The sequence below is a fragment of the Cololabis saira genome, chromosome 10 (genome assembly GCF_033807715.1).
Source record: "Cololabis saira isolate AMF1-May2022 chromosome 10, fColSai1.1, whole genome shotgun sequence".
Taxonomy (NCBI): domain Eukaryota; kingdom Metazoa; phylum Chordata; class Actinopteri; order Beloniformes; family Belonidae; genus Cololabis; species Cololabis saira.
The window spans coordinates 25,255,989-25,283,985 of NC_084596.1; the positions used below are offsets into that span (position 1 = coordinate 25,255,989).

At 39.3% G+C, this 27,997-nt stretch overlaps 1 protein-coding gene across 1 annotated transcript; it reads right to left on the minus strand.

Annotated features, from left to right (window-relative positions):
- Nucleotides 1-27,283, minus strand: eif2b3 (eukaryotic translation initiation factor 2B, subunit 3 gamma). Its single transcript, XM_061732256.1, has 12 exons — nt 27,008-27,283; nt 25,813-25,965; nt 22,312-22,469; nt 15,661-15,820; nt 15,399-15,510; nt 9,235-9,324; nt 7,187-7,323; nt 6,688-6,878; nt 6,470-6,532; nt 6,227-6,375; nt 3,318-3,421; nt 1-230 (listed from the first exon to the last, which is right to left on the minus strand). Exons 2-12 carry the CDS (start codon nt 25,958-25,960, stop codon nt 178-180), a joined length of 1,365 nt encoding a protein of 454 aa, XP_061588240.1. The 5' UTR covers nt 25,961-25,965; nt 27,008-27,283; the 3' UTR covers nt 1-177.
- Between the last annotated feature and the right edge of the window lie 714 nt (nt 27,284-27,997).

Genomic DNA, 27,997 nt, shown 5'->3' on the forward strand with positions numbered 1-27,997 from the left:
GTGAGTTGAAGCCAGTTTTGTCTTTATTTGGACACAATACAAAAAGAAAACTATTAATAATAATAATGAGTATCTCTATCAAGCAGTGTCCAGGCTTCTCATTGGTCAGTCAGCTGGGTCATCAGGTGTCGCTCTCTGGTCTGTTAATGAGGCAACGTCGTTTCTTCTCCGTAAAAGCTAGATCTCCATGAGCTGGTCTGTTCCAACAATGACCTCGTTAGTCCGCTCAGCTGAGGAGGAGAGAAACATTTAAAATGAAAGAAAGAATAAAAAAAAACAGAAGAGAAAATGAAATCAATGGCACAGCTTGGAAGTCCACAAAAATCTCAAAGGTTCTCCAAGGGAAACATGTTTTAGCACCCCTGACGTTAATGAAACCACCCAAAAGCAGACTGAACGGATTCAAAAATGTGCAACACCCCAAAGCCTTGCCCTGAACAAAATTATGAATTATTCATATAAAATTGTGTCATTTATTTAACAGAAACCTACGCCAACATCCAGAAACAAGTACCGGTATGTGGAAAATAAAGCGTGCCCTTACTGGTTCCTGAGGAATTAATAGGGTACGTGGCAGGTGCGATTGATCAAATTCACTTGGTTTCAATCACCAGCAAACGTAACAACTTTTGTAAAGACAGAAGTTCAACGTCAAGACGGAATCTTAGAGAAACAGTTGTTGTTACACATCAGTTTGGAAAGTGTTATGAGCCTATTTCCAAACAATTTGGTGTCCATCATCCTACACCGAGACATTTTATTCACAAGCAGAAAACATTCAAGACATGTGCAAATGTTCCCAGGAGCGCATGTCCCAGTGAGTTAAGTCCGAGGCCGGACCGTGCAACAGTCAGAAAAAATGGAGAGAAAAAAAAAAAGGAAATCCAAATGCTCCAAGTTATATTATTCAAATTTTGAAAACTATGGCTACTTGGCAGCTTGGAAAGACTCGCTAAGCAAGATCTACAATGTGCACATCTGTTGTGTTATCCTGTAATTTATTGGATATCGGCGGCGGAATTTTAAGTGTTATGAACTTGCATCACATGACTGCTAAACTGAACCTCACAAAGAGAAGCAGATGATGGCTGAAACAGAGTATGATCTTTCTCACCCCAACACTAGTTTAGCACAAAAAGCACAGCCACAACTCCTCCTTGTGAACCTCCTCTCTCGCTCCATCTCCAAGAATCGGTTTTGATCCAAAGCAAATGATGGCAGGGAGCAACGTTCCCTCCACACAGACAGGTTTTAGTGTGAAGGAATCTCTTGCTCAGAATGAGCTTATCCACTGTTGTCTGGAGGAGACGACAAATGGAGCATTGGACAGCAGGAGAGGGAAAGGGAGGCAAGGAGTGACTGGAGAGAAAGGGAGGAAGGGTTACTCGGTTTGGGCCACATCATTTGTCAGAAACTATTTTGGTTTGTAGATGCATCAAGATACGGATTTACATATTTCTGCTGAATGGGTTTTGTTATTATGAAGAGCAAGTCTTGAATGTTGACAAGAATGCAGTAACTTGATATTATCATAACGCCAGTGCGTGATGTGGGAGGAAAGCGCCGCCTATCTCTTCATGGTTAGTGTATCACTCCAAGTCGGGTTTTGTAGCCCACAGAGGGGAAGGATGTTCTTTAAAATGTCCACACCTGATGGACTATTGTGAGCGCAGCATGTGCATGTGTGTCAGGCTGTCAGGGTGGTCTTTGGCTGCCAACAGCTTCAGCCGTAGAGTGGGTGTGTAATATCCTCAGCAGCCTACGGTCAGCCAGCTTTATTGGTAGCAACAATCTATCTTGTGCTTCTTCAAACATTACAATGTAAATACACTATAAAAAAAAAAGAAAAGAAGAGAAGGGGAGGTTTATTTTCAATGCGAGATATAATAAATCCAATTATCTGATCTGAACAGGAAGACTCAATCTCCCAGGACTGACGGACTTACTGTGACAAATTGATAAAAAACAAACAAAAAAAAAACAAAAAAAAAACACTGCATTGCCAGATAGTGATGTGTATGTTATTATTTTTATGTGATTTTTGATATTATGCCAAAACCTTAATATGCCAGATAATAATAATAATCTTGATGATTCAAAGATCATTATACTTGGGCTCCTTCTTCCATTTGCAATGGTTTAAATGTATACTTTATTTCATTCTTATTTTTAATGTATTTAAAAGAAAAAGGACACAGGCCTTTGAGACAAAGTTGCTCCATTACAGAACAAGACGCTGAAGCTTTGTGTGACTGAACTTTAGTGACAGTTTATGCAAAAACAATCAGGGGTTCAAGATTCCTGAGTTCAGTAACTTAATGTCAGCAACTGTGGAATTACAAAAACTGGCAAAAGAAGCAAATACAAGATAAGTTTTGTTGTAAAGCATTCAAACCCTGGATACTCCAAAGAGGCCTCAACTGTTTCATTTTTTAAGAAGATTTTAGCTCATATTCAGACATTTGTTACTCGGAACACCCCGTTGTTCACTCAATAAGACTGCTCAGTCTGGCAGCAGCGCTGGCTCCCTCCTTCTTTCGTGTGTGTGTGTGTGTGTGTGTGTGTGTGTGTGTGTGTGTGTGTGTGTGTGTGTGTGCGTGCACGTGTGTGTGTGTGTGTGTTTGCATGGATGTAGCTGCAGGCCGCTGCTGTTGAATTCCGGGTGGTCCTGTTCTGGCCCTGCTCTCTAACCTCTCCATCAATGTGAGAGAGACACACGCACACACACACACACACACACAGAGCTCAGTTAGCTTTGGGGACAAGCGGATTAGGAAAAAAAAATCTCTGACAAATCAGAGTTCAGAATGAAGAAACTTTTCTAGTTGGCGCAACCGCTTGGCACCACATACATGAAGGTTTATTCGAATCCGCCAGAGAAGACTGTGTTACATTGACACAAACTAGTTGGTATTTTGATCACTTTGTGTCTCCACTGCCTCCTTTTTCAGCATCATTTCCATCTTTATCAAAGCCATCCATCCTACATTGGCTGAATCAATTTTCCGTTTATTTCTGAACACTCAGTTTTTTTCCCTCTGCTTAACCTTCTAAAATGCCAAAACTGAAATTTGATCTCTGACACTGGATACATTCGAGCGGGTGACGAGCGGGTGAAACTCTTGTCTTCACATCACGTGATTCTTGAAACCACTCACCTTGTGCGGAAACTGTTTTGTCAACAGCTAGTAAGTAATAAAAGAAGAAGATTCCCTGCATCTCCGAGCCAATAATAATGAACAAGGCTCGTTAACAAACGTACAGATATTACAAACTACAAGTTTACCAGCACGACTAGAATGATGGCGGTTTCTCACCTTCTGGTTCGATCCGCTGTCCGCTTCCCACCAGACAGTACTTGAGGTCGGCGCCTCGGCCAATCACTGCGTTACTGCAGAGGACACTGCCCTGGATGTTACACCTGGAAACAAAAAAATTGATCAAATAAAAATACATGTTCGATTTGTACAGTCACGTTTGCTGGACACCAATCTTCCGCATGTAGAGGTGGCCGTCCGTGGAGAGCCAACATTAACAGATTAGCACTCCTTCAGGTAGAGTGGAGAAAAGTGAAACCAGATGCAGAAGTGCTCAGCTTAAAGAAAAGGCAGAATTTTGGATCTCCGCGGCACAAGTTTGGTCATATTTGAACTTGTATACAGTTTCTTTTTTGGACATTTCAGTTTACCTGGACTGAATGAAGTGGAATTTCTTGTATTTGATATTTCAGATTGACTTCATTCTATTTTTTAGTTACTTAATATTCAAAGTTACATGACAGTAATGAAGCAGCAGCCGGTATTTCCCTTCCGCGGCACCTGCGAGCGGTGAGGCAGTGATTCATTAGTGTCAAAACATTATTTTTCAATTCGGCTGCTTGTTCTGTGGGAACTTATGTACACATAAACACACATTCACACACAGACGGGCCCGAGAACCTTCCTCCACAGCCTTCCACAGCTGGCTGCCTGTCCGTAGCCGGTTGACAGAGTGTCACACTGGAGCTCAGACTGTTTCCTCATCAGGAGTCTCACACCTGCTCTGAAAACTCTGAAATCCCCAATCAACTGAACTTAATGACATGACATTAACATTTATATGAAGTAATAACAGCGGGCTACTTTGTGCATGCCTGTGTGTACTAAGACCATGTTGGCACTGTGCTGCAGTCCCACCTGAGTTGGCAATGCCAACCCACCGTCCATGCTCACATTCAGCCAAACCATCACCATAAAGTTTTGGGAAAGACACACAGACGGTCTTGTGTGTCCGCCGTCGGCTAACCGTGAAGGGCGTGTATGCGCGAGTGTGTGTGGGATGGAGAATGTGTGTATTTCAGTTTCTCGGGAAGCCCAGTGGAGAACACATGTTGGTCTTGCCCAGGTAGTGACGCACACACACTTGGCCCTTCGTACCTCACACACAGACCGGTTTGTATTGGCCCATTCTATTAAGGTGGTTAGGCCTGGAGGGAGACAGGAGAAAAATGTGTGTGTGGGTGTGTGTGTGTGTGTGTGTGTGTGTGTGTGTGTGTGTGTGTGTGTGTGTGTGTGTGTGTGTGTGTGTGTGTTTAAGTGACTACCTAGGAGGTGCTGGTGGTACTTGGTGATGGGAGATTACAAGATTCAGAGTTTTGTAACATTAGAGAGAAGGAGAGACCACCAAAGAAGCTTCGAAGCTGAAACACCACTAATTACTAACACCAGGGCTCCTCCTTGTCATGACCCCCCCCCCCACCTCCTCCTCCCTCCCTATCACACAAACACACATGTACACAAACACATACACACATCAACCCCCACCTCCTGTGCCAACCCCCCCCATAAAGTTGACCCTTAGTATCCCCCTTCCCAAACATGCAGTGCTTTGTCAACAAGCTCTGGTCAGCTCCAAACAAAGAAACCAGAAATGTGAGGGGTTTCTGTGACATGGCTGGGGTCTGCTAATCCCCTCATACTGGCTCTTTCTTTCCTTCTTTCTCCTTCCTTCTTATGTCCTCAAAGCAAGAAAAGAAAGAATTGCAATTTCTTTTCTTGCGCACTAGCTTGCGTTCCCCTCGCTTCTTTCTTCTCTTCTCCCGTCTCTCTCATTCTTTCATGGCTTTGTGCGTGCACCTACATGGGCATGATGAGGGTCCCCATGCTGGCTGGCTGGGGTCCCTGTAAAGCTTAAGAAGAGATGGGGAGATAGAAAGAGTGCACGATGGTGTTGAGGCCTTGGTGGAAAGAAAAGAGAGGGAGGAGTAAGAAATTGAGATGAAAGAAAAGGAGCCAGTGAATAAGTGCATTAAAATCCGGACTTGAGGCCAAGATGATTCTCTTTCCACCGAGATTCCTGGTTCAGAGACTCAACAGATCAATCTACATGCTAATGCTACAGTAGCCACCGTCGCTCCCTGAACAAGCCCACTTTTTGTTCCCCGAGAAAGCTGTCAGCTCTATTAAGTGTAACTGCACGCTGCAGTTGAGGGCATGAAATGCTACGTATTGTGCTGTATCCGTATGAAGACTTGTTTAAATAATAATTACAATATCTTACAGGTTTTTGTATCAACCTATGTGTTAGTCTGAAAGGGACTCATTTTCCCTTTAAAGAAGGTGAAATGAAAAAAAAACAAAAACTCAATATGCTTTTGAAGGCAAATTTTTCAAAAGAGAGACAAGAGGGCACAATAATTCTCTGTTGTTTCTATTCTGATTATTGGAAAGATCATTGCAGAGGACACTGCCCTGGAAGATACATCTGGAATTAAATGAATAAATAAAAATAGGAATGCGTCATTAAGACTTCCTGGGTTCTCCAACCAGCGGGAAACTTGAGTATAGGTGAGTAAATTAGGGGCTAACTGAAATGTATGGATGTTGTGTTTCACTTCAGCAGCTCTGTGTTTGTTTGGAACTGGTCTCTGGCTGGCTGCACACCAATAGATGCTTTGTTAACACAGCGATCCTTATTTGACCTCAGAGAGCACAGAAAACAAAACCAGCTACACCTCCTATCAACGGGAACACACATCCACAAGCATCTGCCTAACGCTCAAAGACAAACGCACACACACACAAACACACCCCATCTGCATACCACTGCTTTTATATGAAACATTGCTCATTTTGAGAACAGTGGAGTTTTTGCTCAAACATTTCAACATTTTTTTTGTCTTTTGAAGGGCTCCGGGTTGTAAAGTAGATGTCCTCAACAGGTGTGCACAGGTGTGTCAGGGACTCACCCCTCCTCAATGGTGACCCCGTGCATGATTATGGAGTTGGCGACTTTGACCTTTTCTTTCACAATGGTGTGGTTTCCAATAGTGGATCTTTTTATGGATGTCTTATCTGCTATCTGACACAGAGCTCCGATGATACTGTCTGATCCCACCTGAAGGTGCAACACAAATTGTCACATCAATCAAAAGACAAATGCTATTTGACAAGGATATGAAGTAAGACTCGGATTTATGGGTTCTACTTACCTGACATCTCTCAGAAACGACAGAAGATGGGTGGACTGCTGGCTCTTCAAACAGCTTTGGGGCCTATTGGTGAAAAAATAAATAAAAAGAGAGAAGAAACTCAAATGAACCAAGTCATGCAGTAAAAATGTATTTAAAAAATAAATATTTAAGTAAATGTAGAGAGAAGCAATGATTAAATGTAGGCCTGCAATGGAGCAGACTTATGTGTGACTCACCAGCCTGTTGGCCTCTATATAAGCAGCCAGTGTGTTAACTCGGTAGCACAGGCCCTGGTCCATAATGTGAACATAGCAGCGCAGCTTTCCGCCGTGGTAAGCTTCACTCATGTCACCGTGGTGGTCGTTCCAGCAGGAGCGCTCCTGGGCCAGCTGGAGGAGAGGCTCGTCCCGCGATGAGATGAAGAGCTCTAGGAAGAGGAAAAACACAGGAAGTTAAAATGACAAGATGAAACCAAACAGAAACAAGGACTCTGGCATTGTCCCCATTTTGGTAAACATACAGTACAGACCAAAAGTTTGGAAACCCTTCCCCATTTGTTTGAATGAGAAGGTGTGTCCAAACCTTTGGTCTGTACTGTATATGTGGTACACATCCCTGTGTCCTCTTTGCTGGTGTCAGAGTGAGATCCAGAGGCTGCACCACTGTGACTTTCACATGCTCTCTTCCTCTGACTGTGATGTGTGAAGCTGTGATGCATCCGTGTAAAATAATAACCGTGATCTGTAGAGCTGTGGTCCTTTTTCTGGGTCTGATCTTCCGAGTCCTCCTTCGTTTTCTGACTGTTTATCGTTTTAGAAAACTGCTTGCGCACCAAATATGGCACCAGCTCACCGCGGATCGATGAAATGGACCTAGGATTCAAGAAGAGGTGTCACAAATTACCTCATTCATTTTCATGTGACAGTTGAAATTCAAAGGTAATTAAATGTCATGAGCAACAATAGTACATCTGACTTGTAAGTGCATGATATAAAAGTAATCTAATAGGTTTTTTGAACATCAAGCATCAACTGGACAACAACATAAACACTTGGATGATCACCACATATTCTTCCGTTGACTTAAAACTCAAATCAGGAGGCAACATCCTCATCTTCTTCTACATTTCCTCCTCTCTGGACTACACCGCGCCGTGCTCAGTGTTCCTCTTCAATCCCCCCTCCCCACCCTCCTGCCCCCTCCACTTTCCTTCTCTTACTTTCTTTTAAAAAGGAGATTAGAATTTCCATCTGAATAACAGGAGAAAAACAACAGTTACTCTGTCTATTTCTGTCCTTGAACAAGAAACAGAAAGAACACGGTGGAAGAAGGAGGGGAGGCTGAGAGGAGCGATGAAAAGAAAGCCCAAGAAAGGAGCTGAAGAAAGAAATGAGTCATCTAACAAGAGAGAGGATATATAGTGGCGGCAGAGTGTGCATCAATGATATTTGTGGGTTTTACTCTGGATTTACTGTGTAAAAGTAGTTTGGTGAGAACAGTTTCTATTTCAACCTGAAGCTCATTAACAATGATTTCCATCATCTGATTTATTATCCGGCGCCCAGTTTTTGATGAGATAATTTTTCAGAATATATATTAGCGATAACTCATCCCCAAACATCTTTTGAGAACACGATCAGTACTTCTTTTAGGCGTTATTCCCAACAATTTCCAATAATTATTCTAGTCAAGAGTAATGGGTAAAACAGGAAAGTATGGCAGTGACGACACGTCAACTAGAGCGCGGACATGGTTGCGTTGACCGGCAGTAAAGATACTGGGGCCTAAAATATTGATCGTAATACTGGGGGAACCAGAAACCCAATTCAAGAGGTCTACTTGAATGAAAAGCGTGCAGCTTTTTTCGGACTTATTCAGCACTGGTGTCCAATTCCTTTGAGGAGGAAGCAGCAGAGGCAGAAGAGGGAGAAGAAAAGCAAGCTGTTCCACTGGCGTGGATAAGACCCTCAACATGCAGCCAGTTCACATGGATTTCCTAATTGTCCAGTAATACAGTTTTCCCTAATATTTACAATTTTTCAGCTTGCCATCTTTCCCCTAATTATTAGTTTGTAAAACACAAAAGGAAGAGTAGCACTGATTACATTTGCTTCTGAGATAATTTAACTGTTAAAATGATTAAAAGTTCATCCAAGTTAATATTTGCTTTTATGTTTTTCTATTGGGGGAAAATGCTGTGCATTACTAACCAGCTTTTTCTACTTAAAAACTGTATTTTCTACAAAAAAACAAAAAATACTGAAATAAAGTTTGTCGTTAATGAAATGATCCAAGTGCAGTGGACTGTGAATGAAATAATTAGCCGTTTCATTTCACTGAAACAGTTCTCTTTGTTAAACAGTCACTAAATGCTGACGTCATAGCGGCCGTCTATAAGGGGAACATAGACTCTGGGCAGCCTCAGAAAGCTCCCTGTCCCACTGCTTCACTTCAGAGGCAAAAGGTCTAACAGCTTGTCTCGGTGGCACATAGTAAAACAAATTAACACCTCACTGGAATACCCAGCGAAAACAACCTTTCAAAGCCCTACACAACACGTAACCGTGCTCAACACTTGCTACAGAGTAAGTCCTGATTGAGAGTACAAGTACAAGTGGAGACACAGGAACATGAGCAAACCTTAGAAAAGTCTCCTTTTAAATATACTGACAAATGCCTCTCAAAAAGTAGATGTGCACTGATAAAAGTTTTAATTATCTGGAAAGATTATTAGCATGAATTCAGAGCGGAACAGCCAAGTCTCCGTTTATGCGTTAACTCACTTGTTTTCTGTGAGAAAATCAACGACTGCCTTTTTCAGGCAGTAGAGGTGAGCGTCCACGAGGCCGGTCTTCATATGCAACCTGGGATGTCTGCAGGTAAGAAGAAAAAAACTGGTCAAAGAGAGCCAAAGCATCTGATTTTTTAAAGCTTTCTTAGGTTAAAAGAACTCCAAGAGTACATCATATGTTCAATCATGATAAACTGGATTTTACCACACAGCACTCAGGCGGGGCAACGCTTTCAGCAGCTTAACACTGGCTACTTCCTCCGGACAATTTCATTTGATTATTTTCCTCTCTTGCTTATTTCATTTATTTATTTTTCAAAGCTGCCTCTTATTTACTAAAACCAATTTTTAAATTCACCCCCAGCTTGACACAGGACGGTAACGTTTTACAAGATCTAAAGACCTACATAAAGATCAGAGAATAGAGACATCTGTGTATCGTCCTCTGTCAGCTGCCGCTGACGCCGCTCACAGAGCAGTCGCCAGTGAGACAACGGCCCACGAGGCAGGTTTTTGTTGACTGATGGGCAACATGCATACAGACACCCTCTCATGAATTCCCTCATTGACACATTTATCCCCATATGGACACACGGCGGCCCCCCGAGTTGAAAAGTGACATTTATGAAGCGAGAACGAAAGAGAACATTGTCATCCTTCAGGTTTCTTATAAACAAATCAATCTTCGCCCCTTCACCCCCTCTGACTACCTATCCCTTTGCTCCCCCATCCTTTCAATCATTACATAATAAAACTGTGGGGCATATTTTTCCTAAAAGGATCATAACAGGTTTTATATGTTTCAGAGCCTATACAATTAATGCCATATAGCTCCCCTGATTACTGCTTACAGTTTTTCAAAGTATGCTGCAGTGATTTGGAATTTTGTAAAAGTAGATTGATGTCTGTGTCTCGTTATTACTAAACAGCAACATGACTTTGGCCAAATCAAAAGCAGACACTATGTTCAGATCCAAACTTCAGTACTGGTACTACTTTTGTACGACAAAGTTTCATTTAGAAACTTGCTTTCTCCATATATTTAATACATACAAAATATAGAAGTCGGACAAAAAGGATAAAACATTAATATAAGGTCTGTTAATATGGAAAGGATGAAAACCAGAGACATATTCACTCGCTTTCTTACACTTTAACTACCGGTACTTTGGCATTTTCCAAGTCAACCATCCCTTATTAATGGAGCTGCTGTTGATATGTGTGTGGCGCTGTTAAACCAATAAAACTGTCAGAACCACTAATATGAGCAATGAGACCGGTGATATTACATGAGCAATGTTTACTTCTTAATTGAATAGGTCAGAAGGAAGGTAAATACATAATCTGACTGAAGCTCACGGTGGCTGAAATACACTTAACACAGCCTTTGATTGCTGCAGATTATTTACAAGGTAGGTTCTAATTCAACGGCACAATAAGTGGAAACAACTTTGAAAGAAATTAGCCGCATCTTTGCCATGTGACTGTGGCTTGTTTATAGGATGATTCCAGCTGATGGCTAAATTAGTGGCAGGAAAAAAAATATGCAGTAATCAAGAAAACATAGTATAAACAATGTGTATTTCGGGAAAAATAAAAAGCAAAAATCCCTCGCTGCACCCCTCCCCCCTCATCTCTACTTCCATCTAAAAAGTCGCCTTGACAATTTTCACGCTTTCTCATTTTTCTTCCTTTAACTCTCTTCACCAGCTCCGCAGTAACCAGAGCAACTCAGGAGGATTGCTGCTTGGTCATTTACAACCAGATGCTGAAAGCCATAAATCAGACCAAGTGTGTATTCATCTGTGTAAAGGTATTACAATCAAAAGCATAAAAACACATGTTCCTGCACGCACAGAAATGCTCTGCGGGTGTTTGTTAAATGTATTTATTCACATAATATCTCCCAGGTGTACGTCTCTGTGAGTGTAGAATGGGTGTCAAGTGAAATTTATGGGAACACCCAGCATGTGACATCACTGTTTGGCACCTGCAGGCAGGCAGGAGACAAGAGTCCTGCTGGACAGCTTACAATCAAGTGTAAAGTAGCAAAGTGCTAAACTCATCTCAAGTGTTCAAGGACAAGAAGACTGCATCCATGTGGGCTTGTTTATTACCGTGCTAACAGGTGTTGAAGTATAAGTATAAAAAGGCTGGACAATGTAAAGGCCTTTCTTAATATTCTTACAAATATGATACAGGAAAAAATGCATTTTTAACTCAAGAAAATTTTAAAAGTATTGACATGCCTATTTTGTGTGGGGTTTTTTTAAATTTCATTGTATGGAAATATTCGAACATACAGCTCCAAACATGTTGGTTTTGCTAACATTTACAAACATCTCATCTCTTCAAGCAATTTCTGGATGCTGCCAGCGCTGCACAGTTCTTTGTCAAGGAGAGCAGGAATTTAGTGTCTTTGTAGGCAAGGATGACTCAACCTTTGGATTAATGACCCACTATAAAGGCCTCAGCTGGAGAGAGGAGTCACATCTTTCTTCCTCTCGAGCACACACAAACTCGCACAGAATAACGTCTTACTTAGTTACAACTAAAATCCCACAGCAGATGATGAGTCAGCCGTAGCAGAATGACCATTAATGCTCTCATTAGGCAGGTTTTTGATGCAGATCCAACAGGGCTGAAGGGCTTATGACTTTTTAGAGCATTCAACTATAGCTACCAAAATAAACATGTCATCATAGTTAATACTAATTAAGTACGGAAGACATTTTCCTGAGTTATACAAAACACAGTATATGAATGGTTGACACTCCTTGGCAAACCTGCATGGACATCAGGAGAGGGGCCTCTGGATTGGCAGACTCTTTTAAGTAAGTGGGTGTTTCCTGATTACCTGAGCATGACACTCCTCAGCCCCCTCTAAGGTGTGTGCACCAGTGCTGGATAGGAAAGTCTGATTGATCATCAAACTTTGGATTCAGAGGGAACAATGCGGGTTCTGTCCTGACTGTGGAACACTGGAACAGCTCTCCACCCTCGCTAGGATCCTTGAGAGGGCATGGGAGTTTGCCCAGCAGCTCCATACGTACTCCGTGGATCTGGAGGAAGCATTCGACCATGTCCCTCCGGGTACTGCGTGGGAGCCGCTCCAGGAATATGCAGGAATATACTCGGTCTGTTGTTACAAACCACAGAATCCCGATGCAAAGGGAACGAGTGTTTGGTCCCAATTGTCAGTAGCGCATTGGATTCGCTCTGAGCGGGAGTTGGACTCCGTCAGGGCTGCCCTTTGTCACCAATTTTGTTCATAACTTTTATGGACAGAATTTCTACATGCAATCAAAGGTCAGAGGAGGTCTGGTCTGGTGGCCTCAGGATTACATCTCTGCTTTTTGAGAAATTATGTGGTCTTGGTGGTGTGATCAGGCTGTGTTCTTCACTGAAACTAAACTACCAAAATGTTTTCCAGCGAAAAATCACAATCCAAACATTTTCCTTTCTTTCGTTATATTCTTGTGGCTCATGGAAAATAACGCATGGCTTAATGGGAACTGATTTGTAACAGCTCTCAAATGTTCTCCTTCCATTGAAGATAGAACATTTTAAAGTTTAACTTTATACCATAAATACTGCAGAAGTTTATCAGACACCTCAATGCCTTTAGCTGCTCGGCAGATAGTTGAAGTTGATGCAAGAGTGAAACAATGCCTGTTTGTACAGTTGCTCTGGACCTGTAAAGGTTTAAAGCATTCCTAGAGATCTATCCATCGCTACGAGAGATGAGAGAAAATGTCCATCTTAACTGTGATCATGAGGGCCTATTTTTCAGTCTTCAGTCTAACTTTTTCAGTCCAGAGCTAAAAAGAAATTTGGATGGATTTGTAGATTTCCCAGTTCGGATTAACCATATTCTGACTGAATTCGCTTCAACATCATGGTGGAGAAAAACAGACTGGACTGTGCGTCTGTTATCCTGTCAGTATGTTTCCTGTATCTCCTGAACTTTCTTTGTACCAGAGGTACAGTTCATCTGTTTTCTCACTTCAATATGTTTTCCTTTTTTATTTTTTAAAACCTTGGTGTAGTAATTTTGGTCAAGTGTCTTTGTTACTTTGCCACCGTCACCCATATTTCACATTGATGATGCTTGTGTATGTTTATTGATGCAATTTGTCTTACTCCACCGTGGAAAATTGTAGACAAGCAACCTAGAGCGTGAAAGGTCATCTCCAAGCAGCTTGATGTTCCCATAACTAAAGTTGTACATTTCATTCAGAAGTTTAGGGTCCAAAGGACTTTACTCTACCTCCCTGGATATAGTCACAATAGGAAAAATAATTGATGTCAAATTCAAGAGACGAATAATATGAATGGTAACCAAAACAACCCAAATTCAATGTGAATGCCAAGGTCAAGGTGCATCAGTGTCAGGTTTCACAACCTCCATCACAACATTAAATACTTTTCAAATGTCTCATCCAGAGCTTTCTCAATTCATTGTCTCGCTGAATTATTACTATTTCAACATCATAAGCTGAAACAAATCCAGGTTAGTTAAATACGCTAGACAGTTATTTTGCAAAAATGTTGCCTTATCTATTTTTCCTTTAAATCAGCATACTGGCACAAGGTCATATCAGTTAGCTGTATCAGTATGTCTACCCCTGACTAGTGAAGCTGTAATGTACCATATGAAGCTCAGCTGGAGTTCTTTCACACCTTTTTAAGTGATTTCCAGGTCAAATAAATTCAAATGCGCAGACTGGTTTGCATGAACACATCTCAGCCATGTGGAAACCATCGGGAAGGAAAAGAAAAAAAAAATTCATGGGGCTGAGGTAGGATAAGAGAACAGATGACTGGTCGTGTTGAGAAACTAAACAAGTCTCTCAACACGACCAAGATAAAGCTAAAATAATGTATGAAAAAATAAATTTGGACTAAAAGAACCTCACCAAAAAAAAAAAAAAAAAAAGAGGAATTCCAGAAAAAACTAACTCAACTAATACAAAAGAAAATTTTAACAACAGAAAAGCAGACTGACAAGCTCTGCTGGGGGATAAAATACAGAAATATTTTTTAAACATGAGAAGTTGATGTGGACACTTTTTTTTTTTTTTTTTTTTTTAATTTTGCTATATGCATATTAAAAATACAAAAAAAATGCATTCCAGAAAAATGTATCTATGTTGTGCAAATATATTGTGACTTTTGGCTGGAAAGTACTGATGCTCAAAACAGTCCGATGTTGTAAAAACTACCTGGGGTGTTATAGAAAACCAGAACTGCAGGATCTCTCCAGTCCAGTCACTTTAATAAATACTCCATGCTGAGAGATGTTTTTTTCTTCTCTTTTTATATCTGTCTGGTGTGGTCCTGTGACATGTGAGCATATAAATGATCATAAGTAACTTTAAGGTTGGAGGGCTTTCACCGAGAGCCATAAATGTTTATCTATGGAATCTATGCGTTTCCATAACACCGTCACAATGTGTGACTGTTTTCTCTCCAACAGTCTGCCTTGAGGTGGTGCTAGCTGTTCTCTTATGAGCCTTAATACAAGCAGTTCTGGTGTTGTTTTATATAGAAATTTGTTTTTTTTTTTCCTCCCAATTTTGTATACACACATGTGTAAGTTCCCTGTGAAAGGAAGCATGTGAACAGCTGCTCTGGTTCTTCTCTTGTGGGCCAGAATTTACAGTGGCTTTGGCTCCGTGAAGTATTTACGAGCTCCCAAACACCCACTCTCACACATACATGCATTTTAGAACTGAGAAACCAAAACCCACCTAAAAGTACTTTTCTTGTGCCTAAATCATTTAGCACAGAAACTTAAATCACACTATTTTTGATTAAAAACCTAAATATCTGCTCTGCTGAAGAAAAAGAATAACCTATCTTCAGTAAAACCCAAGACACTGACACTGATCTACAGTCTGGATTTGAATTTAAAAATAGACAACATACAAGTGTACGGTACACAGAGCAGCTTGCAGAATTAACATCAATGAGTTTTTGCTAATAAAGTGACGTGAATAGTTTTCATTTCAAGTTGTGCAATTGTCCTGGTCCAAAATAATATGTCAGACTTGACTGGGTATTCATGCGTACAGTTAGCCATGACTGGCGTGATTGTACACATATATCAGTAAAGGTCTGGTAACATCTGCTATAATTTTTTCTTCGACTTACTTTCTCATGATGGATTTCCTAACTGAGAGCCCATCTTCCAGATCTGCCTCATTGGCCATGAAGAGCAGCCTCTGCCCTGACTGATCCACACCAACAAAGTCTCTCTGCTCAGCTGGGGAAAACATACATGATCGTTTCAGTGTTTCACAATATTACAATATTTTCTTTACTTGCAGTTGTACTGATTTGCGCTTAAGTGCACAGAATGACCTCATGAGGATGATGCTTCATCTCCTATAAGAAATGATTTACTTTCCATTACCTGTCTTTTTCTTGCCCTTCTGGCCGGGGACCGTCTCTGTGAATTCATGGGCTCTGCTCATTAACATGGCCAGTGTTGCATTGTGGGCTCTGAAAAGGTCGACCACCTCATGAAGCGCCACGTCGGTTATCAAGTCACAACTAATGACCAGGACGTCAGTCTGTGGAGAAATGTTGCAGAGGGGGGGAGGGAAAAAAAAAGAAGCCAGGCCAGTTCTGTAATTTTACTGTATTACTGCAATATGTGACAACATCTTAAACACAGCAAATAATCTGGTTTGTTGGGACTCTTGTTTGCTTCATGAAGTATAGAGATTATGGCCTCTAAAATACAGCTTTCTAGCTTTTAATCACAAAACCTCAGTACTATATACATATTTCAATTGCTACCCAACGACACGCACTCACGCAAAGAGACAAAGACACCCATACAATATAATTCAGAGGGAGACTAGATGTGTGTAGACTACACATGAATGTATATGGCGACAATGTGCTATATAAACATGTCCCACTCAGGACACGAGGACTGTGTAACATTCGATACTGAACAGAATATGGAAACAGACAATGAAAGAGTAAAACAAAGAGGATGATCTGTTCCTGGTCAACACTCGCAGGCTTTGTCTTAAAGTGATTTAAACAGTAGTTGACCCTGTTTTGCTTCATGTGCTTTTGTTTAAAAGTATGTCAGTTTTTCCCGTGCAGATCCAATTCTCCAATTATGATATTGTGCTCTAGTTTTTTTTAGTAAAATACTTTAATATGATTCACCTTGCAGAGAATTGAGTTTTGACAAAACAAAAAAAATATTATTGGCTTAAACTTCTTACAAAAACGATTTGTGCCACAACAAACAATCTAATTTGCATCTATAAATGCTCAATTAATGGGAGGAAATAGCATAGTTGTGTTTTCAAAATGTTTTCTCAATTCTGTTAAATCTTTTTGTACTGGAACTATATTTTTCCTTTTTTTTTTGTTTTTAAACAATGAGCTCAGTATTTACATGCAAAAAACTCCATACCTCATATCTTTTCCATCATACTCACTGACACTTGATAAAACATCCGACAATCTAGTCACAAGCTGGTGTTCCAGTTACAAATCATAGCTGGAATAAATAATGTGCAGCAACGCATGTCACAAAGTTTAAAGTATACAGCTTTTGTTGAAACTAATTGACGAATAAACATATGCCATCAGCAAGTTTAAAACACGAAACACGTGGGTGTCCCCAGATTTGTGTGTCTGCGGTATCCATCTGTCTGTCCAGCGATGAAGGCTGTCAGCATAGGAACTAATCCCACCATTAGTGCTAGCAGCCTTAATGACAGAGACCTTGCTGCTCTGTCGGTGATGGAAAGGACAGAATGAGAGAGGAAAGAGCAGAAAGAAGGCATGGGCAGAGCCTACAACTACAGTTGAGATGATAAAAAACAATGTATATCTATAAATGTATTAAATTACCTTATGAGCAGCATACTTTTAAGTTTCACCATCATTTTAAGTGTAGTATACAAGTACAAGCATAAAGATCCCTCCAATAATAATCAAAACATACTGATGATCCCAAACCGTTGAGACCTAAAGCTTCATTTTGAAAGCATACTGAAACCATGAGGCTTTCTGGAAAACTAAAAAGCTTTCACTGGTTAGTATCCATCTTATTTTGTTAGTGTCAAGCTTTTGTTTTAAATCAGACTTTGACCTCATGTTCCACAATATTCTAAAACATTACACGAAAGTCAGGCTGTACCAGGCTTGAGGTTTTTCAAAGAAATTAAACTAATTTAAATGCGCAAATTGAAAGATTTTAGTACAGTTTGGGTTTTTTTTGTTAATGAATCAGTAGGAGCAGTATCAGCCGGATCGAGGGTCACCTAGGTGACCCAGATTTAACTTCAATCATATCCTCGTCTGGTCCTGGCGACAGGAAGCTGCCACAGCAAAGCTGGAGGTGTCTGCAGGACATCTCCAGACACCAAGACTCAGATCTTTTAACTCTCTTCTCCCTCTATCACGGACTGACAAGCTTGCACACATGTTCAGAAACAGAGCACACAAGTATGTGCGACTGGATCCACACACACACACACACACACACACATTCACGCAATCAAAAAGAATGTGCTCGCAGCCCACACACACAGGCACACACTCGGAGGCGACAGCAGAGTGGAGTCAGCTGGAGAGACGGAGACACTTTGGTCTTTCAACAGCCAAGATCACTGGACAGGTCAGGACCACACACACTGATGCTCACAAAAAAAAAAAAAAAAGAATCACACACACAGACACACACTTGTCCCAGTGGAAGCAGACTTCAGTCCAAAATGACTGCTTACACAATCTTCACCCACTTTGAGAATATCTTCTGAGAATGCATGGCAATTTTCTCAGCATCCACTTTTACCAACATTAAATACGTCTCTAAATATACAAGGACTGAGGTAAACCACCGTCATGAAGCAACAGAATCTGTCAAGGAATAAAGAAAGAAAAAGATTAACTTTTTGTCCTTTACAGTCCAGATGGAAAGATGATCATATGTGCTTGTACCAATTAAAATTGGCGATAGTCTTAAAGGTCTGAATGGCTGATTTCAATATGGCTGATAGCAAATTTCTTTGTAAAAACTAAAATCAAACAAGATAAATTATGGCTAAGTACTCAAGCATAGTTAATTCTTCTTTACCTCCTTTAATGTGCAGTTTGTTACCATATAAATCACACGTGACCTTCTGTAGATTAGTAACTTTTTCCCTCTGTATGAAAATTACATTGATAATTTATACAGGCCTTATGAAAACAAAACCCTTCTCTGATAACTCCTCCAAAAAATGTATCTTCAAAATATCTAATATTTATGTGTCACCCTGACTTAAGACTTGCTCTTGTTTCAACAGATAGTCCAAAGCAAAGAATAAGATGAAGCTGATACAGGGGGATATCTAAGGTAAGCTTGTTAAGTGAGGGAAAGAAACAGGAAAAGATAAGACACTGAAGCTTGGATATTTACAACGTTCTTCTCATGAAAGGCGTCTGCTTTATCTCTCAAGGCTCTCTTTCTTCACCTTTTCTCTCAAGTTTCTTTCTTCACCTTTTCTCTCTAGTCTTATACATACTCAGAAGGAGCAGCATCAGAATGAATATTTAGTTCTTTTGATGCATATACATTTATTTTACCAGGTGATTAAGTCTGAATGATTATGAAAATGTCAAGGAGACTTTAAGCATACAAAGCAAAAAGTGCATGTAAGTCCTCCTTTCACTAGTTTGGCTTATTGTGAAAGACCTAGGCATTAATCAGCATATTTGTCCACCTTTATGTAACTAACTGTTTGAACAGCGAACAAAACAAAATATGCTGCCTGTAATCTCTCTTTTCAGTAATAAAGAGGAGTGACCTACTGCGCTCAATCGGAGTGTACACTGATTCCTGGATTTTGTGTAATAGCTTCCACCAAATCCCCTCATGGTGTTTGCATAAAGACAAGAGTAGGTGTTTCGGTGTGTCCATACTGTGCTGATGCATCAGTTTGACAGAGGGAGTGAACGTCATGCTGGGATTTTGCAAGCCGTGGATACAGTCCTTCACTCATCACCCTGCAGCGTGTGAGTGCGTGTAACTCAATGCCTCTAATCTTGCAAGCTGCATGAAGGATTAGGAACTGAATGATTTTCAATAGGAGCATGCAGGAGCCAGTGTTGTTTAAACGTGTGTAAATGTTGACATACCAAACTTCTATCAAGAAAAGCTTTTGCAATAATAAAAAAAATATTTTTATATAGAGGCATATTGTGAAACCAGAAAAGAAGTTAAGGTACCAATGTGTATCGTGATGACTTCTTGATAGAAATATAATGTAATATTCATAATTGTGCTTTAGTACCCCAAAGAGGACAAACTAAACACTGGTTCTAGCGCAATCGCTCTGCCGTGTTTTCTCAGTCACAGTAGTTTTTGGGAAGGGTGGAACTTATTACCTTGTTTCCATTTTGTAATTTGCACCAGCAGATGTCACTACTTCCCACATGCTGAAACTTGAACCCACTTATCCAAAAACACCTGGCCATTCAGTCTCTCATTGGGAACATTTCAAAGTGAGTCACAGTGGATGAAGAGTCACAATTATTACTGTACGAATTCACACGATGACAATCTACTTGACTGATTGTTTTACACAATTGTTAGAGCAGTTTTCATTCACCTGTGCAAAAAACTGGGTGTCTTACTTTCTTTTTTTTTTTTTTTTTATAAATGAATGTCTCTGACCTGATACGGTTCAATGATACCATTTGTTTGTGTAGATGTACTTTTGATAATTGCTCAAATTAATCTCAAAGATTAAGGTCAATACTCATCAAAGCAAAGCCAAACACAACAGCATTTCTCTGGGCAGGTTTTAGTTTCAACCCAAATAAAATCAAACTTTAATGCGATACATGTTTCACATAAACATGTAAAAAAATTAGGGTATCAGTAATTAAAATGACATGAAATGAAAATACAGTTAATTAATCATATGTACCTTGTGTGATAATCATCTGCAGTAGTTAATGATCTTGACATGTTTAATCACTACATAATCTTGATCCACCAACAGCTTTCCTGTTATGTTTATTATATCACTGCTGTAATGCGTCTTAAAGCTGAATGAATAATTTGAACCTAAATCCCAAAAGATCTTCAAACAACAAATGTGCTGAAATAATAGGTAGCATATGTTGCTAGCTACATTTTTTTTTTTCACACTCCCTCACCTATGGCTCCTATTTCATTCCCCTGTATGGTGCATTTTACAGCCATTATATTTCTTGACAAGTCACAATATTTACAATCAGTTGATATTCAGATTTTTTTTTTCATCCATTTAAAAATCCTGAGTAACAAACAACTGCTTTTGTGCTCCATCCCCACGTCTGCAGTACGCACAGCCTCCTACAAACGTGTCTTCATCGTCACAGCCCGCCGGTCAGAACCATGACATACACAGAGGGACACCATAGACCCTAACATACCCAAACACAAATGCTGCACAGATGTGCACGGCCACCACGTGAGAATAAACCGAGCTCCGAGTAAACTGGCAGTGGTTTGATTCTCAGCCATGACCTCATCTGTTTAAAGGGAATCGGATGAATGGAGGGTCGGAGGGATCAACAGGGAGAATACGGGACAGGGGGGTGGTCTGGAAATTGGAGTTAAGGGTCATGGATACCAAGACAGCATGTGCGCATGTGTGTGTGCGTGAGACCCTGTGGATATATGTCTATACTTTAAAACGTTTAAATTTCAGCCTTCGGCTTTCAGGAAGAGGTAGAGGTATGGATTAGTATGCAACCAGTGGAGCAGATAGACACACACCTGGACTTGTGTTGCAACCTTTTTGCTAAATTTCCACTCCCTCTTTAACCTTGTCATTTAGTATTGGCTTGTTAGCATTGGCCACATTAATAAAATACAATAAAACTTGAGCAATATCATTTTTAAGCAGAAAAACTGAGATTGCAATATGTAGAAATCAGAGACCCCTATCAGGAGCGGTGGTCACTGATTCACTCTTACGACACTGTAAGATGCTTTTGCTCTCTTGCTTTGTTCCTTTCTCATTTTCTCTTCCATCAATACTTTCTTGAGTCTTGGTTGCCTCTGCCATGATCTCAACTGTAGGATCGTAGGCTCAGGAAAAAAGGAGAGCCAGTTGTTGGTTCTTACAAGTAAGGAAATATTCTTTTTTTAAATGACAAAAAAACTATGTTTTGACATGAAATAGCCTTTTGTGGTGCTTTTGAATTATTTTCACCTGTAATAGTACTCAGGTGAGTGGTCTAACTGTCTGCTACACGCTAGAAATGTTCTTTGCTCAAGGATTCTCAGATCAATCCATCATACATGTGTAAAACGCCGAACAGGGGCCGAACAATACTCAACCAATTAGTGGGTGATGTCATGATGGATAATGGCATTATTTAAAGGGGACCCATTGTGAAAAACACGTTTTTTTCTTGCTTTAACACATATAAAGTGGTCTCCCCTCAGCCTGCCAACTCAGAAAAGGAGGAAAGCAACCAGATTCTGCAGTGTCTGTACAGCCGCCCGGATGAGCCATCCATTGTAATGTGGCTTCTACGAGCCGTTCAGATTCTGCTCCTGTCGTGACGTCACGACAGGAGCGATGCGTAAAACTACGCCCACAACTAACTCCACCGGCCGGAGCTTCCGCCATTTTTTCGTAGCGGTGTATCGTGTCATTCGCGTCAGGCAGCCAATCAGCACCGAGCCTCATTATCATAGCCTCCCCGCCCACTCAGAATCCCGCACAGAGGAGGAGGTTAGAAACGGGGAAGATAAAGACATGGCTTAGAGACTGAATTTCTAATTTATTTAGCAAAAACAATCAAAAGCTTGTTTTTGAGACATTCAAGGCCTGTTTAAAATAGGTATTAGATGCCATAATAGGTCCCCTTTAAGTTCAGTCTATGGTAAAATACAAGTTTTTTTTCCACATATGTAAATAGTTTCAATGATAATGATAACAAAAAATGGTGAATGCCATAAGAAATAAGTTATCATGCAATTACAATAAAAGTCTCTTTTTGCCACTAACAAGTATTTGAGAAACTGGAGTGCAAAAAATAAACGCACCTTGATCTTCTGCTGGATGTGTCTGAGAGCGTCAGCAGTGCCCATGTCACCGTCTTCCTGGATACAAACCACGTCTAGTCTCATCTTCACGTCAAACTTCTTTTTAAAGTCTGTGCTCATGAACTTCTGGACCTCTTTTGTTGTGATCACAATCACCTCTGAAAACACAATCCACAATCCAAAAATTTTATTAAAAACAGTTTAATAAAAAGACCAGTCAAATGAGACGTTTAAAAAGCAGACACATGCTGTTAAACTAAAATCGAGCTACAATCACTGCTTTTTCACTTTTTTTTAATAAAGTAGGTACAGTAGTAATATTACGAGTCCACTTTACGAATCCCAAACATAGCAGAGTCTGTCAGTTTTAATTAGCCTTGTCTGCATAACATGGTTTCTACTGGGCATTTGTTCAGTCTAGCTGTGTCAGGCCAGTAAAATCTAATTGCAAAGCTTTGGCTAGCAGGCTGCTCACAGTAAACTGCTGGCCACACAGGATGATATGCATAGAAAGCAACTTTTATTTCGACTAGTGAGGAAATACAGGCTTTTATAACAAACAGTCCAATTTACTGGCAAGAACACCACTCTGGGGCTGAAAAAAAAAGAAGTTGCTCCTTCATGAGAGTTGGGTTTGTCGACCTGCTGCATGCAAGTCTGAAATCTGGACGAAATCTAGACAGGAACTGCACACCTGACAATGGCTAATAACCTGCTGGCAGCTGTTGAAAGGAGGATTACAAAATACAGCACAGTTTGAAAGCTAATATGTTCTTAGGGTCCTAAAAATAAGTAAATATTATTTTTAAATTGAAACTGATACTTTAACATGGAAGAAAGATCTTCTTTGCTGCTTTAAATGTTTATTAGATTTACAATTTGGCTTGAGTTGTGGATGGAGTTATGTATTGTGTAAAGCCACTTAAAACATACTACATGATACTACATGATACTAAAATATGTATTAAATTAAAGAGCCAACAGGTGAGTGCAGGGGACTCATACCAAAAAGTGAGAAGACAACTGATCGGTAGGAATGGGCGATATTTTAATCATTTAATTTTAATAAAAAAATTCCCCATGGTAAGAATTTGTCATCTCGTGGTAAAAACGATAAATCAACGGGAGTTGGAAGGAAGGAAGGAAGGAGGAAATGAGCAAGAAAGAAAGAAAGAAAGAAAGATATGAGCCTGAAAGAAAGAAAGAAAGAAAGAAAGAAAGAAAGAAAGAAAGAAAGAAAGAAAGAAATGAGCCTGAAAGAAAGAAAGAAAGAAAGAAAGAAATGAGCCTGAAAGAAAGAAAGAAAGAAAGAAAGAAAGAAATGAGCCTGAAAGAAAGACAGAAAGAAAGAAGACAGAAAGAAAGAAAGAAAGAAAGAAAGAAAGAAAGAAAGAAAGAAATGAGCCAGAAAGAAAGACAGAAAGAAAGAAAGAAAGAAAGAAAGAAAGAAAGAAAGAAAGAAAGAAAGAAATGAGCCAGAAAGAAAGAAAGAAAGAAAGAAAGAAATGAGCCAGAAAGAAAGAAAGAAAGAAAGAAATGAGCCAGAAAGAAAGAAAGAAAGAAAGAAAGAAAGAAAGAAAGAAAGAAAGAAAGAAAGAAAGAAAGAAAGAAAGAAAGAAAGAAAGAAAGAAAGATAAATTCCCGATGACGTTTTTGTGTAACAAACATGGCAGATCTGAGAGCGAGATAGATTTATAGTTAAAAAGGAGTTGAATTGGTATTTTTTTTATCGACATTTTTATCGTTATCGGGTTAAATGCCAGAAATTATCGTGATACATTTTTTAGTCCAAATCGCCCATCCCTACTGATCGGGCACTTTATAGTCAGATACAACTACTTTCAAAACCAATGACCCACACATGCATGTTTTTGGGGCTTTAGGGGGAAACTGGAGAATTAAGAGGAAAAACTACACAAGCACAGTTAGGACATGCAGACTCATGAAAAGTAACCAACTCTCTGTGAGGGCACAATACAACTAAACACCACTGTGCTGCCCCTGGCTCTTAAGACGTCATAAAATCAAAATAAAACACCTTAGATGACCAACAGCATGTTACATAATACATTACAGTGCTATTTATTTAACATCAAATTAAGCAAAATGCAGAAGCAGTATGTGGACAACAAAGTAGAGGCTATGATTTAATATGAAATAAAAGGATAAATATGACACAGCTGATAGTAATCGAATGAACTTGATTAATCAATCAATTAATCAATTACCAAGTGTAAGTATCTTTACAAAAGCAGAGGTTTTAGTGGTCTGATGGTGTGGGACTTTCATGTGTGTATTAACACATTTCCAGGGAGGAAAGACATCAGCAATTATTTTAAATGAGAAATAGCTGCTGCAATACATTTTTTAAGGGCTATAAGGCTATTTTCAAATAATTTGAAAGTGCTTACTCTAAAGTGACAAGTATAATTCACAAGTGGAAAACAGTCAAGATCCAAATCTGTGTCATCTGTGAACTCTTCTGAATAGCAAAGTATTGTAAGTTAAATGTGGCGGTCAGTGTGACAGTGAAAGATTCACTAAATCATGCGACATAACAAATAATCTGAAGCGCAACTGCAAATGTACAACATAGTGGCTTAAAAAAAAAAAAGAATAAAAGGAACCATTCAAGTTTTGCAATGATCCTTTGCGGGAGGCTAAACGCACACATCTTCAGACTAATTAAACTGCATACATGCTTAAGAGGAAAGCCAGCATAAGTGCAACCTGCAACAAAAGTTATTTCCAACAGAGTTTTCAGCCTGTTTATACTTGTATGCATAATAATCAATGAGCATGGATGACTGTGTGATATGTATATTTACAGTGGAGTAATGTGGATGGAGATCTTTTTGCACACTGACACAAAACTGACCCACATTGTAGATGTGGATCCGCTTAATTTTGAAACTTTGTTTTGGAACATGTGTGAACTAATGCGGCCGAAAATCAAGAAAAATGTGCATAAATGAATGACCAGCTCTATAACCTGAAGCAATGGTGTAAAGCAGACTTGGGCCTAGACTTCTCTCCAACAATGAGAGACTGATAAAGTCATACAAAAAAATATTATTTCAGTGCTGCTAAAGATGATTGTACAAGCTGTTAAATTAAGGGTTCTGCTTAGTTTTTCAAACACTATTTCTGGGTTTTGCTGACCTTTTATTAAATAAATAATATGCAATATTTTGTCTTTCATCTGAGATTGTATTTAGTTAATTTTAAAACTTGGTGAATGTGATGTTTTTTTATATGTATTTACTTATTTAGAATCCTCCATTATCAAAAAACTTAGAACTGAACTTTCTTTGTAGCATAGATCTAAAAAAAGCCCTATGTTTAAAAGTGTTAGTACAGAGTGTTAGCAATGTGAAAACATTCATCTTGGATGTATTAAAATAATTAAAAATACCACTCGTGTCCAAGTTGTGCCAGGTGTGGTAGGAGAAGAAGAAGGTTTAGATTAAGTTGAATGAAAAATAAAACTCGTGCTTATACCTTCAAATCCCACTCTTTCCAGCAGGTTCAAGGGATACCACATAAGAGGTTTGTTGCCTACAGGCAGCATAGGTTTGGGGGTGTTATAAGTCAAATCAGTCATACGAGATCCCCCACCCGCTGCCATCAACACTGCCTGGAGCTCCATGATGTCTTCAAGGAAAAATTGGAAGAGAAAGGTACACAAAACTCAGATTGATATCATATATTAAACAGTTTAAAGAAGTGAAAACTCTGAATATAGTCCTAACAGTAACAGTAACATTAATTTCTTCAGACTTTGTGTCACATTGCATTCAAACATGGTGGTTGTTAGGGTTGTTTTGAGGAAGAAGCAAACAGAGCAAAACCTTTATGAAGATGCATCCTATCTGTCCAGATTGATCCAAATCTTTAAAAAACCTTTTTGACAATGTTTCATCACTCAAGAGGAAAGTTATTATAAATTATCATTGTGAAACGCTAAAAATACCTTTTGTTTTACAGATTTTTTGTTTGTTTTTGTCTTTGTAATTTGTACATCCTTTTGAGTCCATGAAACCTCAAAAGATGGGGTAAAAAAAAAGATAGAAATACATTCATTCAATCAATTTCTGATACTGATCTCACATGAACACAATTAATCAAATTTTATGATATTATGAATTTAAAAAAAAATCCTTTAAACGTAGTAAACACATGATATCTATCTTTTTTTAATGCAAACTTCAGTATTTAACCTTTAATTCAACTTCTGGTAATAAAATGAATGGCCAGAGTAACAACTTAAAACATGGATGTAAGAGTGCTAATTCTTTAAAATGTTTTTGGCATTGTACTTATCTGTGCAGAATAAAGAAAAACCCAATTGGGTTATTCATAATAAGTCAAATAATATAGTAATGTGAACATGTGTTCACATGTGTTTGGAACTACATCATTTACACTAGTGAATGAGCTACAAGTGGGTATATTGAGGCGATGAGACACTGAAATTGAACAAAAAACTCGTAGTTTGACTGTTTAAATGTCATATATTTCAATTTCGCTGTTAAATATGGTAAGTTATGAGCGCTGTAACCACACAGAGAGAGACTAATGATCCAATAAGAGGCAGAGACTGAACACACACCGCTTGTCTACAAACAGGGACTCCAAAAAAAACATAAAATGTCCCAAATGCATTTAATAAGTAAATAAATAAGGCTCTACGTACTGGTGTCAGTCTTCTTGCGGCAGCTGGTCTTGTGTCTGCAGATGACAGACGCGTGTAACTTCTGTCACTGTTGTTAGCACTCTGCTAACCCCGAGCAAGGTTCCATAAACGATACCGCTTCACCAGAGACACCTCACAGCCGGCAGGACACGCTTTTTTGGAAGAAAATAGTCTATCACATTAGCGGTGGTGAGAAAAATGAATTTAATTTGTAAATTAATTTACAGCAAGTGCGTAAAACAAGCTAACAGCTAGTACTGTATGATGACACTTAAAAGTGTTCAGTGAAATATGTCCGTGAGGAAATCTAAACCACTTGCAATGTGGTTCCTAGGAATGAGAAAGAAACGGTGTGATAAATGGATCCTGCTGCCACTACTCTATAAATCTGATGCTCGTATTAGGGTTTGAGAAAAGAAAAGGAAAAACATTTCTGTTTTTGTTTGTCCTTTTCATCAGTCTTCTCTAATGCAACACCAGAAATCGTAACTCATATGACTCATAACTCTGTATGTGTATGTGTATGTGTGTGTGTGTATGTGTGAGTGTGTGTGTGTATGTATGTATATATATATATATATATATATATATATATATATATATATATATATATATATATATATATATATATATATATATATTTGGGAACATATTGGTACCACATACTGTTTACAATGTTCACTTTATCCTTTACTGCAAAATGTATTTATCCTTTTGACTACAGTTGAAGGAATTACTGGGGTTCAAACAAGTACCAAATGTGGTGTGAGCAGATTAACAGCCAAAAGCCACCCATCTACATCCCCAGACTTCAAGCTTGAAAACTCCCAATCCACAGAGCTGAGATGTAACAGCAAATTGAGCTCGGGGAATGTGGTTTTAGTTTTGTTTGCTCTAGCCAGGAGATGAGCTTGACTGCTCATTCCTGCTTGCTCAAAACCAGGCAAACAACTGGGGAGGAAAGAAAAAGATAGGGAAAAAGGACAAGGA